Source organism: Gavialis gangeticus, unplaced genomic scaffold (genome assembly GCF_001723915.1).
Source record: "Gavialis gangeticus isolate Ggan-Ray unplaced genomic scaffold, GavGan_comp1, whole genome shotgun sequence".
In the NCBI taxonomy this organism is placed as follows: Eukaryota; Metazoa; Chordata; order Crocodylia; family Gavialidae; genus Gavialis; species Gavialis gangeticus.
Genome location: NW_017729032.1, coordinates 127,037,818 through 127,055,731, shown reverse-complemented (window position 1 = coordinate 127,055,731; position 17,914 = coordinate 127,037,818). Strand labels below are relative to the sequence as shown.

Below are 17,914 nucleotides of genomic sequence, written 5' to 3'. Positions count from 1 at the left end.
ATCTTTTACAACCTTTGTGAGTTTGTGGTGATTTGAAAAAACTTTTTTTTTTTTTTTTTTTTTATAATTGCTCTACTGTGGAGCAAGCAGAAGGAGCAGAAATAATCTAACAAATCCTTACTCCCAAAGCTGTTTTGACAACTTTAGTTCAGTGCTGGTGCACACGCAAGGAAGCAGCAATGAGAAGATTAATTAGCTCAGTTACCCAGAATGCAGCTGTTTTAATTCCCTTTCTCCAAGCCTCTTGCTTGAGAACCACTACTGCTGGCTGTCAAGATAGAGTAGCAGCCGCTTTTGGCTCATAGTGGCTGCCTACAGATGTGAAAAAAGAAATGGTGCTTTACTTTCATCTTGGCACACCCGGACGCTGAGTGCAATGCCTGCCAAGAAGAGGCATCATGTCAGTTTGACCTGGCTCGCCCAACGTCTGTATAGATTGTGCACTTCAGCAGGACTTTTTGGTGTATTTATCTAATAGATGATTGAGTCAGCTATTAGATAAAAGTGTCAAAAAGCCCCACTGAAGCACGCAATCTATACAGACGTTGGATGAGCCAGGTCACACTGATGTGCTTCCTCGTCTAGTAAAGCGCTCCTTTTTGTTTGGTTTTTTTGGGGGGGGGGGGCAGTGTTCACATCTATCAGCAGCCTAAATGTACTTTATTTTTTCTGCGGCTGAACTTGAATGAGTTTGCCCAGGGTTAGGGTATAGTCTTGAAAATTATATACATGGATGCATGTCCATATGGACCCAATTGTTTTCCCAGTTTTAAGTCATTGGTAGCCTTCGCCAATGAATTCAGTGAATGCAAGTTAGGCCCTTAGAACAAACTACAGTGCCCATTTAAGCCAATAGGAAACTTTCCATTGCCTTGAATAGGTGATAAACGGAAGCTAAGTGAAAACTCTTTTGACAAAACCCTTGGTGTAGACACTAAACTATGCTGATGGGAGAGGGTTTTTGTTAGATTACCTTGTGTTGTTTCAGGAGGTGGGGTAGCTCATCTAGCTGGAAACCCCCTTCTGTTTGAATACACTGTATCCCCATTAGGTGGTTGTGCTGACATAGCTATTAGGGCTGTGTGAAGCTTCGGTCGCTGATTTGATTCAGTGGAGATTCAGCCCGATTCGGCAGCCAGATCTCCGAATCTGAATCAAATCAGAAGACCCTTTAATCTCTCCGAATTGAATCGAAACCCATCAGTTTGATTCAGAGAGGTTTGATAATTCGGACACAGACACAGCTTTAAATGTTTTTTCTACGTACCTCAAGGTACCAGACAGCTTGTGAATGCTGAGATAGTGGGGCAGATGCAGCATCCCACAGGAGTGTGGTGGGGTCCCCAACACACTCAGCGGCGGACCTAGAAGTGGGCCAGAAGCACTCCTGGTCCACCTCGAGATTCATGGTGGAGCATGCGAGGGGCAATCCCTCCCTCCCCACCCTTCCATGTGGCTCGGCGACTGGTGCCTTCTGGGTCTGGGAGGGAGCTCCTGGGGTCCCCCTGCAGCCAGTCACCAGGCCATGGGGCCACGGGGGGCGGGATCCCCTGCACACTCAATGGCGGACCCAGAAGTGGACCAGAATTACTTCCGGTCCACTTCTGGGTTCGCCGTGGAGTGCGCAGGGTCCCCCCTGTGCTCCTGTGGGGGACACCATCCACCCCAACATTGCAGTGTTCACGAGCCGCACCTGGTACCTCAAGGTGTGTAGAAAAAACATTTAAAGCTGTGTCTTTGGCTGAATTGCTGATTCTCTGAATCGGCATTGAATCTTCAGATTCGTATTCAGCCTAACCGAATAGGGACAGTGATCTGAATCAACGAATTGAATCACTGTCCCCAAATCGAGCCAAATCCAATTCAAATACGGCCCATTTTGCAGACTCCTAATAGCTATACTGGCACAGCTGTGGCAGCAGTTGCCCTATAGCATACGATTCCCTAGTTACTCTGGTGCAGAAATGTTTGCAGTATTTGCTGATGATGAGTTTCACTCAACAACAGAATGGTGAGAATGTTTTTCATAGTAAATTTTTTTCATAGTAAACACCACAGCTTAATAGTGAGAGTGACTCATGGATCATCTTCCCTTTCTTTCCATTAATCACACAACGTTCCTTTTATAACAACTGTTTAAATAGAGAAGAAGCATTAAGAAAGTATGGTCTTTGTCAAAACTGTCTACGCAATGAACAACTTTTGAAAAACCATTCACTCAGTCATTGTTTATAGCCCTTAGTCAGTTTTTCAGCTACTTGAAGAATAAAGCTCTTGCAATGTTTCCAGGGCCTGGTCCTGCAAAGTATTGATTATCCTCTGTTCCTGAAGCACCTCATTAATAAGCATATAACAAACTGGACACTTAGCCAAGAGCTTGGTCTTAGTCAACAGTTTCTGCTCTGGCCTATAATATCTGGTGTTTTGGGGTTGGGAGAAGACAGGTACATAGAATGGGTACAGGAGGAGTCCATCTCTATTGGTTCATTTTTGCTGAATAAAGGCAAAAGCACCAAAGAGGCTCAAATACCCCTAGGAAAAAATACAGCCCACAGAATTTCTACAGGAAACAAGATTGGGGGTAGCCTATCACAACATACCTTTTAGAATCTCACTGAATTATTATTTGAAACCAATTTGTAGTATGTTTGAGTAAACTATCTCACCTGGTATAAGATATAATGGGAAGAAAATAAGTCTTCTGAATAGGAATACGTTTTCAAGCTTCTAAGACAGTTCAACAAATGGTTTTAAGTACCTATAGTGATTTCAGAAAGCATTGTGTTTGTTAAAATGGCACATCTCGTAGAAAAGACTTATTCTGCACAATTTTATTTGGGGCACAATGATGCATTTTTGTTTTAAGAAAAGCTTGACAGGTATACCAGGGCAATGGTAGATTTAGTTGTTTGTTTTACTGCAATTTCCACACTTGCAATCTTTCTCCACTTCTCTCAAATTTGTCTAGCAGAAGTTGTTATTTCAGTTCATCAACATGCACAGAAAAATAGCTGAACTAGCTCTAGGCAAGGATATGAAATTAAATCAATTGTTTAAATAACTTCATTCGAGCATGGTCTGCGTTTGAAAATACAGAAGAATTATTTTCACATTTTAATCTTGTTTTTTCTAGAATTTTGGTGAGTAAAACTAATTAGAGATCAGAATAAAATATAGAAATATTAAATCAGTATCAACGTGTGAAGACACCAGGGGGGAGAGCTGCATAGTAAACACTGGGTTTCTTAAACAAGGTACAGAATGTTTTATGATCATTCAGTTTGAGATATAGCAGGTGAAGCTGTTTTGTAGACCTGCTTGCTGGTAATTTCTTGAGTACCACACTATGGCCCTTTTGTTAACTTGCTAGCCCTCCTTGCTTTCTTTCCTGTTTTAATGAAAGATAAGCTGTTAGTTGGCCTCATGCCTATCGTATTGTGAAGTGTTCCGTTGCTGGATTTTATTGGTCTTCAAGGATATTTTGCAGATGCTTCATTGTCATTTTGAGCAGCATTTTAACTGGTGCACAGCAATGATTTCTCTTTATTTAATTATTTTGGTAAGACAAGCCATTGGGTTAGCAGGAATTTCAGCTGCAATGTATCTTTTCCATAAGCCATTATATAGGAAAACTGACCTTTCTTCAAATACTGTGCCATGCTCTGTAGGCTGATGCTAATCAAATATTTAGAGATTCCTTGGTATCTACTTTCTCTTCTGTGGTGAAAACTGTACATAACTTTTTCAAATAGATGTGAACTACATTTGGTTAAGGAAAAGCAATCTTCCCCTTTTCGAGTAAGCTCATGGAAGTGTACAGACTGTTATACGTAGCTTTCTGAAAACCTTAAACCTTCAAGTAATTGAGTTTAGCACTTCTGAGCTCTGTAGAATTCAGGTCATAAGTAAGTGCAGTCTAATTGCAAGGGGTCCGCTTTCTTCTTCTTGAAGACAGAAATTAAACTCTGGATTAAATTGTGCAAACTGTAGTTCTAGCACTTGGAGACTGTGCTAGGGTATGTTGTTATTTGCAATATGAATACAGCAGCTGTAGGTACCATTTCCCAGGGAAGGTAGAACCTTGTGTAATACAACAAAAATGTTTTTTTGGTATCACTTTTTATTGATCCTGTTTTGAATATAAAGGATTCAGCAGTTACAATGCATTGTTTCATATTTTAGGTTATCTAATGCCTTTTTATGTTTTATATACCTCACCAGCATACATAGCAAATGAGTACAACTGAATACAGAGTTGCACTCTAGGAGCCATATCCAAAAAAACATAAACACCTAAAGAAGGTTGTAAGCATAATTTAGGTGCCTGTATTCAAGTCTTTGATCTCAAAAACTCTTTTACAGCTCTTGCCTAACCCTAAGTGCACCTCAGTTCCCATCAGGGTAGTGATACACCTCTGCTTGTATCTAGAACTGCCTTAGGTGCTAAGCTTCTTCATGACCAGGGATCCTGGTTTTGTACGATTTTAAAAAATTCCCAATTTTTGGATTAAAAAAAGTAATCCCAAATCCACATTTTTCCGCGATTAAAATGAAAGGCCACTCATATATGGCCTTTCATACATGAGTGGCCTTTCATACATGAGTGACCTTTCATTTTAATCACAGAAAAACAGAAAAATGTGGATTTGGGATTACTTTTTTTTAATCCAAAAATTGGGGATTTTTTTTAATTGGACAAAACCAGGATCCCTGGTCATTGTGGGACAGAAAATGCAGAAAAAATGTTTAGAGAAGGGATCCAGGGATTGTAGCTGACTGGTTAGGGCAGTCACCAGAGGGGGTAGACCTGGATCCCTTCTCTAAACATTTTTTCTGTGTTTTCTGTTGAACTGTACAATTCAGAAGGAGTCCTGAGAGCACGAACTGAAACCCAGGCCTTCCTTCTCACAAATGCACATTCTTAAGAATCACAAGGCCCAGTTAATTTTGTAATTATTTTCTGCACAGTGGGATAACATCAACAAAAGAAGTAGAGACTGGTTAAGATCTCCGGGCTGGTATTTTGGTCACTCTTCTGAGTGGGACATATGGATTTGAAGCCCCTTAAACAAAGGAGGGAGTTGAACTTAAATTATCCCACAATAGTCTCTTGAACAAATGGAGTGTAGATGTATGTGGGGGGAACTACCTCCTCTTCTGACAATGATTTGGAAGACAGCAATCAAGCCTGCTCAGTATCTTTAAAAAAAGCAGTTTTATCCTGTTTTCACAATATTCTGAGTGTTGGATCCCAAATGGACTAAGGCACTTTTTACAGTCCTGAATCAGGTGCTTTCTTCAGCAGCTCTAAGCAACTTCATGCTTTAGTATGCTGACTTCTGGTGGATTCCTCTTCAATGAGATGTCCTCTGGGTCCCACTTGGAGGCACATTGTTCTCCCCACAAATTGTATAGGCACCCCATGCACCAAATATAGCATTCTGGCTGCTTCTTCAAGGGCCACGTACCTAAAAATAAAGCTTTGCAACACCTGACTTCTTATCTTTCCATGTTATGGCTCTTGCCTGATCTTGGAGGCTTCTCTATGAGTGCTGAGCATTGAAGTCTGATCTCTCCAATCTCTGTGCCACAAGACCCTCTCTTTATTTCATATGTAGGTTTGTGGCAGTATTTCATCTTGTGCATCTCTAGTGAACTCTGCCAAATTTGATCCTATCTATTGATTGATAACCCAGAAAAAGGAATATTAGGTTTCAGGTGATGGTGGTGGTATGAGGTGTGGGTCAGGGTGTGATGTTTTGAGATGTGTGCCTGTATGTGTGATATTTTGTGTCTGGTTACCTGGTTATTATTTTTTCTCCACCTTGTCAGTTGAATAGAAATAAACTATGAATGATTGCACACACAGTACAGGTTCCCCTATGAAAGTGATTTTTTGCGGGTATTAGATATCTTGCTATCAGGTGTGGTCTTGTCTTTGAATCATACTAAAGATCTTCATTTATACTGCATGGGGTAGCACTAACATAAAGGAGAGCAGTATTTCAAACTTCACTTAGGAAGAGAGAAAGGGAGAGCATGGTGCAGGCAGAGCGGGTTTGTCAGTGCACCAACCTCAGTTATTTACGAACACAATGCATGATGTATTGCATGGGGATGGACCTTTGGTATGTCTTGTTCTCATTTGTGTTCTTCAGACTTTTCATGTGCTTTCCTAAGAGAACATCTCAAGATCAAGTAATCTCTATCACTTCTTTATCAGCTTGTCTTCAAGATAAATTTAACTGCAAACTTCTACTTTGTGTAGGGGTAGGTGGGGTTAAGTATAATTTTTTCCCTTCTGTGTTGGCTTATAATGAATTTCTTTCCTAACAACTGTCACTAACCTTCTTTTTAGAACAGTATTTAGGTTAATCCAAGAAGCAAATTCCTCTGTAAAAAATAGAGTACCATTTGAATGGTGTTATGTGAAAAGTAAGCAAGCGATGCAGCAGGGTTTAAAAAGAGCTAATCACTGGTTGCCATCTTTAGTCATTGCTTTATATCCTTCTTTCATTAATGGGTGTGATGCTCAAACTAATGGAAAATAGCTATTTGAAACAGCATGCACTTGTCCCATTTCCCAAGATACCTGTTTCTAAAATTAAATGTATTTTAACTAATATTTTTGTAATGTGCTCTATACACCTATCATTAGGTCATCCACTAATGTAAATCAGCACAGCTCCATTGAAATTCACAAAGTGATGCTAAATTGCACGATCCAAGGGTCAGCTCAGTGATAATTAAAGGAGTATAGGGAAAGACTCCAGGCCAATTTCTGTTAATTGTCCGTAGTCAACCACATAGGCAATACTTTTATATCAAGTGCTTTAAAATGTGGTCCTGTTAGTGCCAGTTTACATTTGTATGTAATTGTTCTCAATCCAGCTGCCTCTAACCAAACAGGAGTGTTAACAGTGCTGGTGTTAACAAATATCTTCTTTTAGGACCTCAGGGCAGAAACCCCTCTTGGCGACCTGTGGCACCACGACTTTTGGGGTAGCAAACTCAGCAGCAATACCAGCCACAAATCATATCGACCACTTACTGTCCTAACCTTCAGGTGAGAGTGCCCTTAGCATTGAGTCTGGGGTTTTCATTTTTTTTAACTGGTTTTGGTGCGGGACAGACCTTGAGGGAGGTGGAATTCTGTTTGAGGTATGGAAGACGGTTAAACTTGCACTGAAGTCCTGATCTTGCAATGAGTTCCAGGGAGGTGGATTCCCATGTTTCCAAGTACATTTCAGGATTAGACCTTAAGGTAAAATCCACCTATTCATAGAGCCCAGCAGAAGGAATTTAAGTTAATACCCAACCCTTGTATAAGCCTACTAAATAAGGGTATCACTTAAATTCCTTGTGCTCACTCTCTGCAAAGTGCTGAATTTTACCTTAGCACAGTGGTTTTCAAACTGGTTTCCATGGAACTCTAGGGTTCCACGATAAATCATTAGGAGTTCCACAGTGAGACGGAAGTAATGGTGGGACAGGCTGGGAGGTGGTGCGCCATCATTGTGTGTCAGGTTACGTGGCTCTGTGTCAGTCTTAGGATAAGGGTAGGGGTTCCACAGCAGACAAGTGATATGAAAGGATTCTGTGACTAGGTAATTTGAAAACCATTGCCTTAGCAAAAACTGAAGGTGAACAAGTAGGAATGGAGATGGAGCCCAGTTGTATGAAATAATTAAACATCATCATAATTAACATACCTCATTAACTATAGAATGCCCTGTGGACCTGCTTAATACAGGAAAAAGAGTATACCCACTTCACAGGTTGGAGTTGTTTTGAATTATTTTAGCAACTGAGCATCCTACACCAATTTTATGTAGAGCAGGATTGGCAGTCTACAGCCCACAGGCCAGGTACAGCCTGTGGAGCCATTTGACCCAGCAGCCAAATTGACCCAATTTGGGTCAGAGACAGGTGGGTGTGTGGTGAGTGGGTGTCAGGACCCAGCACCCAAGGACAGAGACCCAGTGATGGCACAGTACCCATCAATGCTGGTTTTCCCAAGGGCAGCATGGAGAAAGTGTCTTTAGTTGGTACTTTTCCCCACAGCAGCAGGAGGCGTCCTGGGTTTCCATTGCATTTTGTTCTCTATCCCAATCTCAATTTAACAGATTTTTTTAATGTCTCTGTTTAAACGTACTTTGTCAGATAGCTGTTCATGTGATGCTTTCTTATGATAGCTGTACTGGTTAATGGATGGTTTAAGTGGTTTAGAACACAGGATGGGGGAACCAGGACACCTGGGTCCCATTCTTTGTTTTGTCTCTGGCCTGCAAAATGCCGTTGGAGAAGTCACTTCACTTTGTGCCTTATTTGTACCCACTTAGATTGCAATATCCTTGTGCTCTGGGCCTGTCTCAATGTGCTAAAGTTCATACAAATTACCATTAGAGTAAGGGGTAGTACATGGCTACATTATCTCACATTAGTTCTTCCCATGCTTCTCACTTGTCCTGAGGAAGGAGTAAAACCTAGGTTCTCAGAGGGATGCCACATCCAGTATTTAGGTTTCAAAGATATCTTCAAACCTGTCACTCAGCTTCTGCCTAACCCTAGAGGCACCTATGTTTCTGCAAGTGGATATGTGCAAAGATGCCTAACCCTGACACTGCCAACAGAGCCCTAAACTAAGTGTTTCTTTGCCCGAGGGTGGGGGAGGGGGGAAAACACTTTTTGCCCTACAGTTGCCCTAGGTCTGTGCTTTACCACCCCAGGGACAGGCAAGGACTTTATCCTAAAAGCTCCATTTATTGGTACAATAACTGTCTCAAGTTATTCTTGTAGCCAGTGATATACCAGGACAGATATGCACCTGAGCAGCCACCAACACACAGGGCAGCACCAGCTCCTGCCACGCTGATTGTGGTTGTGTGGTCAGTTGCCATTGCAGCAGCAGCTATTTTTGCATACAGATCTCCAAAGGCAGCGCCCAGGACTGCTAGTCTAGTTGCAGCCCCTCAGTTGCACTACCATCTGTAGCCATACCCAAAGCAAAAAAAACTGGGAAGACAGGTGTATGTGTATTTCTGTCATCCCAGTTGTGAAGGGATTTACCTGTGAAGCAGGACACCTGATTTAAAACAAAGTCGAACAGCTCTGACAGGAGAATAAATATAGTGTGCTGGTCATGACACTCAACCTGGATGTGGCAGACCCAGGTTCCAACCTGTACTCCAAACAGGTGGGGTACACATGATCTGAAACCAGCTCTCCTACACATCAGGAAATAAGTGTAACCACTTGGCTGTTGGCTCTTCAGGGGTGCTCTGTTCCCTGTGTATATGCGATTTTTCACTGCCAGGAAAATAGGGTTTAGGTACCTACCTGCAAGAGAGGACTCGTACCTGGGATTTGAAGCGCAAACAGGTAATCAGGCATCTGTTGCTGGCCATGTTAAGCACTGTTCTTCTGCCTCGTTTCCTGGCTAATGTATAGGAGGCTGCAAGTGAGAGAGGAACAGTGGAAAAAACCCTGATCATACCAAGTTCACTTTTCCTTATAGCATCCACTCTCTGCCATTGTGTGTCACAGGGTACTGGGCAAGATGGATCTATGGTCCAAACCAGTAAATGCAGTTCTTATGTTCTTATGATTTCTAGGTTCTATTTAAATGCTCATCTGCCCCATCAGTTGAGAGAGGAGCCTGGATGTTCAGGGCTTGAGGGTTTATTAGGCATCAGGGCATGAAGGAATCTAGGTACCCAAGTGTTGCAGTGGTTTTGAGGACCTAACCCTGAGTTCCTTCACCCTGTCCATGGTTCTCCTTTCTCCATGCTGCATACATACTCTAGTCAGTAGTAAGGTAGTTCAGAGCCCTTCCTCTCATTATTGCAGACAGAGTCCAATCTGAGCAGGAGAGTACATGGGACCTTGACTTCTTTTTTCTCTTTGGTATGGTCATGTAATGGTAGTGATCATCTCGCACAGTGTGCTTGTCTATCACCTAGCACAATGGGGTTTACTCTGAGTTGGGACTTTTTGGCACCAGTGTCATACAAATAAAATTAATAGGTGGGGAGCTTAAAAAACTATTAGAGGTTTCCAAATTACATAAAGCACATGTTTTCCTTTTCCCTTGGAGTCCTTGAGGCTTGCTCTGTCTCTAGTAAGACCCGGTGCATACACGCATACTAAGTTGGCCTAAAATAAGATGACTTTAAGTCGACTTAAGCTGTTAGAGTGTACAGACATACAGCTCCTTGACATGGTGGAAGCCATCTTGTGAGCTAATTTGACTTAACTAATGCAAATGACATTGGAGGTGTATTATCTTGTGCCGCATTTAAGTTGATTCTGCTCCATATATGTGTGTACGCTCTGACAGTTAAGTCAGCTTAACTGTCAGAAAGTATGTGTGTATGCACTTGCCCTAGGTAACTTAAACAGAAACTTAGGCACAATTATTTAAAAAATTGAGACCATAGATGATCATGTGGAGATGAGGAAATAACACCTTCTGAGAAAATAAGAAATTGGCTTCTAAACTACCTTAAGCCTTTGCTGTATGTGTATTACACAGTTATAATGTAATGTTCTTCATACAGGTTTATCAATTAAGCAAGACTCAAGTCAGCTGCACAAAATCCATGAAACTCATTATCAAATTAAGGTTTTGAAGTCTTTAGCTTATTGCTAATATTCTAAAGAAATGTATGGGACATTCTTTTCCCACTCCCTTCTTTTTCAAATGTCCTATAGAAAATAGGCTCTTGGACTGAATCTTTAACTAAACATTCTGGCCCACACACATTCCTTTTTCCAGCTGTCCTTCCTGACTTCCTTGCACACAACCTTCTGTCCCCAGCAGAATTCTGCTTCCACCTACATCCTCTAAATAATAGTTATTACTGGGCACTGGACAAGTGGTAATAGGCTTAAATGGCAGCAAGGAAGACTTATGTTGGATATTAGGAAGAACTTTTTAGCTCTGAGGATGGCTAAGCACGAAAATAGATTATCTGAAGAGCCTATGGAATCTCTGTCATTGGAGATCTTTAAGTGCAGGTTAAACAAACATTTGTCTGAATGTTCTGCTCTAAGCAGGAGGTTGGAGTGGGTGACATCCTGAAATCCCTTCCAGACCTATTTCTCTATGATTTTCATCTTTAAAGATGTCAAAGTACATCACTACCTCTGTGTGCACAACACCAATAACATACAGCCACTGCCAAGGTGTAGAGTGAAAACTTAGCTGCCTGATGGTCACCACTAATGAGGAAAATTGTGACTAAGCATGCTATGACAAATTCCATTGCTGATTAAAATCTTCAATCTCTGTGCAGATTAGTTAGGACTTCTGTGTTAGGGCAGGATGGATTTATCTCTCAGGTCAAAAGAACACTTGCTTTACTCCATCATTCCAACTCTGGCCCCCTATTTTATGGGCCCTTAGGGTATGCAATTAAGAGTCCTAAGGGTCCTGCAGAAACACCACTCAAAGCTGTTCCTTCCACATACCCCTGTTCCACTCCTGCTCATTCTAGGAATGAAGTCTGTTCCAAGGGTGTCTCCTGCTGCCACTTTCAAGCACAGGAAAGAAAGACATCTAAACAGCAGTGACGGTCAACACCCCAACCTAGAGCAGCTTCATCCTCTCTTTTGCATGCTGCACATTTGTGGAACAGGGGAGAGTAGGCTGAGGCATGCTTGAGAGGATTGCTTCCAAAATCACTGTGGGTACAGGGCGAATAGATCTACACTCACAAGCTCATGAGCTCTTTCCAAATTGTTTGGGCTGCTTACCATGTAGGACTCCTACTTTCAACATTATGCAAGGTTTCATGTTTCACAGTGTTCCACATGCTACCAAAAAGCAGCCATTATTGCTGCTCCCAGTTGGCATCTGGCAGCAATCCTTTCAAGGGTGACTTTTGCAAAGGACAATTGGTCCAAGGGTATGAGTCCAATTCTACAGGAAAATCTTCTCTCTGGAAAAGAACTTTGTAGATTCAGCAAGGGGGTTCAGTGTGATGCCTGGCCATGACTGCAACTATGCAGTGAATCTTTTCAACATTATTAATGTTCCCGCTGTATTAAAATGCTATTTTCTATATCAGGTTGTCTGTTTCCTCAGGTATATCTGTAGGCACTCATTTAATCTTAATGTTTTTGTTTTTTTTACCTAGACTTAATTACCTTTTTGCTGGAGGCTTCCACCCAGTTGGTTTTCATGTCATCAATATAATACTGCATTCCATTATCTGTGTGTTAATGGTTGATGTCTTCTCGATATTATTGGGTGGGCTGCAGTACAGCAGTAAAGGAAGAAGGCTAAACCTTGCTCCAAGAGCATCTCCACTAGCTGCTTTACTATTTGCTGTACATCCAGTACATACTGAATGTGTAAGTACGTCCTACTTAGATCTTCTATAATATAGCGTATCTCCAAAGTTATAGACCAGCACTAGCTAATCCTGATCTATATATTCTATATATTACAGCTTTTCTTTCCATGTGTTGAGACTATTACCATAATATTTGAGAGTTTGCATGTAAGTTAGTAACTTTACAGGGAAGAATCCTATATAAGAAAAGAAAATAGTGTAATTACAAAAGCTAAAGAAACTATAGTTTTAAGACTATCTGTCACTAAGTACTGAATAAAGATTACATGCCTGGGCGTGCCTTCCAATAAACAGCAAGAAGAGTGGGGAAAAAATAGGATGACTACAACTGTTTGATCACTTTTGCTTCCTCCGAAGCTAAGAGGAATACCAAGTAGGAGTAGGGAAATTGAATTAACTCTATATATGGCACTGGAGTGACCACTGTTGGTTTACTGAAGTGGTTCTCAACCTGTGGTCTGTGGTGAATACCCATACTTAAAATTCAAAGGGGTCCACATCTCCATTTGAAATTTTTTAGGGGTCCACAAATGAAAAAAGGTTGAAAACCACTGGTTCAGTGGCTCTCTTTCTGGTGTCAACACTTCAAGAAGGATTCTAAAAAAGTGAAGAGGGTTGAGAAAGGAGCTTTGAGAATGGTCAGAGTATTGGAAACATGCTTTAGAGTGCAAGACATCTGAAGCCCTATCTATTTACCTTCTCAAATGGAATGTTAAAGAATTGTATGAACACAATATATAAGTGCCTACACGAGGAACAGAAATTTGGTAATTAAAAGCTGTTCAATCTGGCTAAGATTCAATGGCTGGAAGTTGAAGCCAGACAGATTTAGATTGGGACTACAACATACATTTGTAACAGTGAGTAAATATTATTGCAATTTAGGAAGGGTGTGGTAGATTCTTAAATTTAAGATTTGCATGTTTTCTGCCCTAGTTCAATCACAGCTGTTGGACCTGAGCAGGAAACTCAAAGGCCTGCATCATGCAGTACATTAAACTTGATAAGAATCTTGATCTCTTCTGGCTTTAAAACCTATAAATATGTAAACTTTAAAAATAATCATAATCCAAAAGGAGATATTTTTAACTGCTTCTGAATTAAACAGCCAGAGAGTTTAATTTTGAATTTAACTCTGTCTTTGCTCTGGGAGTGAACAAAGTAGTAAGTTTGACACATTTTATTTTCCATACATAGCAGAGATTTATTTTCACTGCTTTGAGCCAGAGTCTTGCGCCATTTATGGACCCTTTACATCACTCTGGTAATGAACAGGAGAGGTGGATAGCTAATCAGATTGTCCGTTACCTAAGGAAATTCTTAGGTAGTGCAGCTGTTTCTGTTCCTTGCGACTAAGGGGAGTGGCTGGTGTATTCTGCATTCCAGTAACCAAGGTCCTGCAGAACTGTGTCTACAGGACTGGGGCTGCCAGCTCAAACTTTTGTGCTAAAGTTAAGATGGCAACTGGTAGCCCCCAGCATGACTTTATAGAGAACATGCCTCCCAGTTCAGTTTAGAATCTGTCATGTTTAATCAAATCTAATTAAAAGCTTAACTATAGAATTATTACTGACTCCTGAATGTGCTTTTTCTATTTTTTCTTCTTTTTGTGTCTCTGTACAACATATGTTTGTTTCAACTGGCCATCAAAAGTTAATAAGGTATTGATAGTGCAAAGGAACCTGCATGGGCTTTGGAAGTCTTTCTGCAGATATGAGAAGTTTGCAGGTTTGGGAACTAACAGGATCCAAGCTCTGGCCATTTTTTGGGGAGAAGAATGTAGCATGCTCTTCTATGATCTTCCAGGGCACAGATGCTTGTTAAACAATGGCAAACAAGTCTTTTTGCACTGAATATTTTTAATAACAGTCAAACCATTGAATTGTGTGCTTCCAGGATGTGCAAATATGAGTCACTAGTCCTCTGAAACAGCATCTGTCTTGATGCTGAAAACTCTATTGCTTTTTACAATCATGACAACTGGCTTTGAAATTAGGTGTCACGTTGGACATACAATCATGAAGAATCTGTCTCTACTGTTTTGTTTTCTGTTATATACAAACACATAGAAAATAAAAGTTCTCAATAGACATTGAAAAGTTGTGTCTGTGAATATAATATTTGTTGTTTCACCCTGGGTTTTTGCTTTTGCTGCTTGAGAGAGAAACAAAGGCAACAATAAAGTTGTTTGCATTTCCCGATAACACCTGAGTGATAAAATACTGCACAGAACTTTGGTTAGGAAGACTGATGTAAAATTAAAACTTTACACCAGCAATTATGGGCCTGATCCTGCACATCTGTTTCAGGTTGTGCCATTGCAGCAGGGGTGGGAAAAATATGGCCTGGGGGTTGAATGTGGCCTGCCAAGAGATTTTATCTGGCCCACAGTGGGTCCCCCTGGATTAGGTGCAGGGGGCAGCCTGGGCCATGGTGCATGCAGCCAGTCCTGTTGTCCCCAGGCACGCAGCAGGGCTGGGGCAGTGCAGCAGCTGGACTTGGCTTCCTGGCAATCCTGGCAGTGGCAGCTCTTTCTATCTAACACTGCCAGTGTTGCTGCTGCCACCATACCTGGCTCTGCTTCCTGGGCACCCCAGTCTACCCACCCCACATCCACCGCCTACGGCTCCAGACAGCAGGTGGGCAGGGGCTCCATGGAAACTGGCCTGGACCCCCACAGGTAGAGCTGAGCAGATGGGATGGGGCTGTGGTGTGTGGGGAAGTGGTGTCTGGGAGCGAGACAGGTGAGCAGGACTAGGGCTGCGATTGTGGGGCAGTGATAGCGCAGGACTGGAGCCCAGGGCAGAGCTGTGGTCTTTTCTCTGCATGCCCCTGCTAACGGGGAGTGGATTGCAGCTCTGCCCTGGGCCCCAGTCCCGCACTGTCACTGCCGCACGATCTAGGTCCTGGCTGTGGCTCTGCTAACCCATCCCACTCCCAGACTCCAGACCTTGTATTCCCACAGCCCCATCCTATGTGCCCAGCCAAATGTGCCCTGCTTGTGAGGGTCCTGGGCCAGTCCCCATGGAGACCCTGCCTGCCTGCTCCCTTTGGCGTCCCTAGCAGTGGATGCAGGGTGGATGGGCCCTGGCCAGATAGGGGCAATTGCCCCTTGTTTGTTCCCTGCTCCCCCAGCCCTCAACAGTTCACCAAAAACCTCATAAGTGGACTTCCAGCCCAGATAAATGCCGACCTCTACATTGGAGTCAGTAAGACAACGAGTGTTAAGGAGCCAGACTCTAAAATCTCTTTTCTGTAGTATGTTTACCTTTATTTGCAGAACTTCAGCTTGCCCTTACTTTTATCTTATTAGATGAAAACCATACATGAAACAGAATAGCACTTCATTATTTTCACCTTCAAACCACTTTACGGTTGTTGAGTTAATCCTCAGAAAACCCCTGAGAGGCAAGGAAATATTATTAACTTCCCTTTTAAAATGGAGGAAGAACGAGAGAAGTTAATGACTTGTCCAAAGCCATGCAGGGATTTTTTTCAGAGTGAAGTCAGAATCCAGCACTTTTTTTTTTCCCCACTTGCAGCCAGAATCAACACTTACTGAAGCCAAAGGGCATCTCCATTGACTTCTGTCAGTTTTAGATCAAGCCCTCTGTCCTGACCTGAGACCATTTTCTTTAAGCACAGCAGACTTGCTGTTGTAAATCTTGTGCCCTGCAACAGGGTGGTAATATGAGGGAATTCCAGGGAGTCAAATGAGGGAGGAATCCTCCTTCCACTCTTCCAAGATGTTGGAGTAGCATAGCCTAAGAACCTCAAGTGTTTGAGTCGCTACTCTATAAGGGCGGGACAAGGAGAGCTAGGTGCTCTTACCCTAACTCCAAAGAGCCTCTTCCCACAGCTTCTCCAGGGGTATCAGCTAAGTATGCCTTTAGCAGTCTAAAGACCTAATCCAAAAGCACTAAAGTAGAGAGAGACTCCTTTTGACTTTAGTGAGCTTTGGATCAGGCCCATGGGTTTTCTCTTTCCTCAGCAAAACCATTAGTGAGACAAACTAACTAATTTATTTGACAGAAAAAGTAGTGTGTGCAAGGTAAGGAAAAATTGTAGATCCTTTCCCATTCTCAGCCTCTAGCTGTAAAATTTGATCCCAGCTATTCCTCTCAGCCTGAGCCATTGGCTCAACATGTGTCTGAGCAACCTCATAGTTGTCTTCAGGAATTATACTGATTGAGCCTGGTTCAAAACCTACTGAAATTAACAGGGGACTTCCTGTTTACTTCACTAGGCTTTGAGTCAGGCTCACAATTCTCACTTTAAATTATTAGTAATCTTTCAGTGAATTAAATCCAAACCATTTACCTGTTTGACTTAAAGCCAGATAAATATTCCATCACAAAACATGGTGAATGCCCAAGGCCTTGTATTATTTAGTAAACCACTTTACAGGATGAACAATGATGTATGCATTTATTTTCATATGCCTTTATATTTCCTAAGATTTTCTAAAAATTGTTTCTGGTAATTAAAAACAAAATTCTTTTCTCTTTTCTTTTCTTTGTTAAAGGTTGCAGGCATTGTTGGCCGCGCAGACCTGCTATGTGCCCTGTTCTTTTTGTTGTCTTTCCTTGGATATTGTAAAGCATTTAGAGAAAGTAAGCATCATGTTTGCCTCTAATATTACATTACATATTTTGTATGCAACTTTTGTAAAATGTAATAAACTAAAACATCAGCTTGATGTAAACAATATCTGTTTGTGTTTAAATTCTTAGGATATATATATCTGTTTTAACTGGCATAGATCACTAGAGGATGTGGAAGACTTTTATTGTACATTTTGAGACTGTATCTTGTGGAAAAGATTTGGTGTATAATTGCTCTGTTTGTTAAATAGGTTTCCATTTCATGAATGTAAAGGAATCAATCTATTAAACAGGTGTCTTTGGTATATAAATTACAGATTAACTTTCCTTTTGGGCAAGAGTGTCATAATGCTGGTATTGTTTAAACAAGAAAGAATTTTGAAAGCCTTATTTGTATTTTTAATATATGGTTGAGTCCAGCTCACCATACTCATATGAGTAGTTCCTCTGAATTAGCTGGAAATGCTTGCATATATACAGGGTAGATGAGTAGTGAGTAGAATTTGGCTCACAGAAGGCAGGGTAGAGATATACCTTATAGGCTAACTGAATCAGAGACACGAGCTTTCATGAGCTAGTTTCTGATGAAGTGAGCTCTTGCTTATGAAAGCTTATATGTCTCTGCTTCAGTTAGTCTATAAAGTGTATTTTTACCATGCTTTCTGCCTCACTTTGGACTAAGACAGATAACTGCTAGGGGTGTGCGAAATGGGCCGTATTTGATTTAGATTTGGATTCGGCCCAAATCAGGGGCAGTGACTTGATTCGTTGATTTGGATCACTGTCCCAAATTCGATTCGGCCAAATCTGAATCTGAAGATTTGATGCTGATTCAGCGAATCGGTGATTCAACCATAGACACAGCTTGCAATGTTTTTTCTACATACCTCGAGGTATCAGGCATGGCTCATAGAATCAAAGTTTTCAAATAATAATCTACCAGTCCACAGT

The 17,914-nt window shown here is 41.5% G+C and overlaps 1 protein-coding gene across 1 annotated transcript in view; it reads left to right on the top strand.

The window, feature by feature from the left end:
• Positions 1 to 17,914, top strand: part of TMTC4 (transmembrane and tetratricopeptide repeat containing 4) — a 92,608-nt gene that overhangs the window by 3,161 nt on the left and 71,533 nt on the right. Inside the window, exons 3-5 of the mRNA XM_019525195.1 lie at positions 6,951 to 7,066; positions 12,141 to 12,357; positions 16,885 to 16,972. Of these exons, the coding sequence (XP_019380740.1) occupies positions 6,951 to 7,066; positions 12,141 to 12,357; positions 16,885 to 16,972 (421 nt within the window). The remainder of the gene's footprint in view (positions 1 to 6,950; positions 7,067 to 12,140; positions 12,358 to 16,884; positions 16,973 to 17,914) is intronic.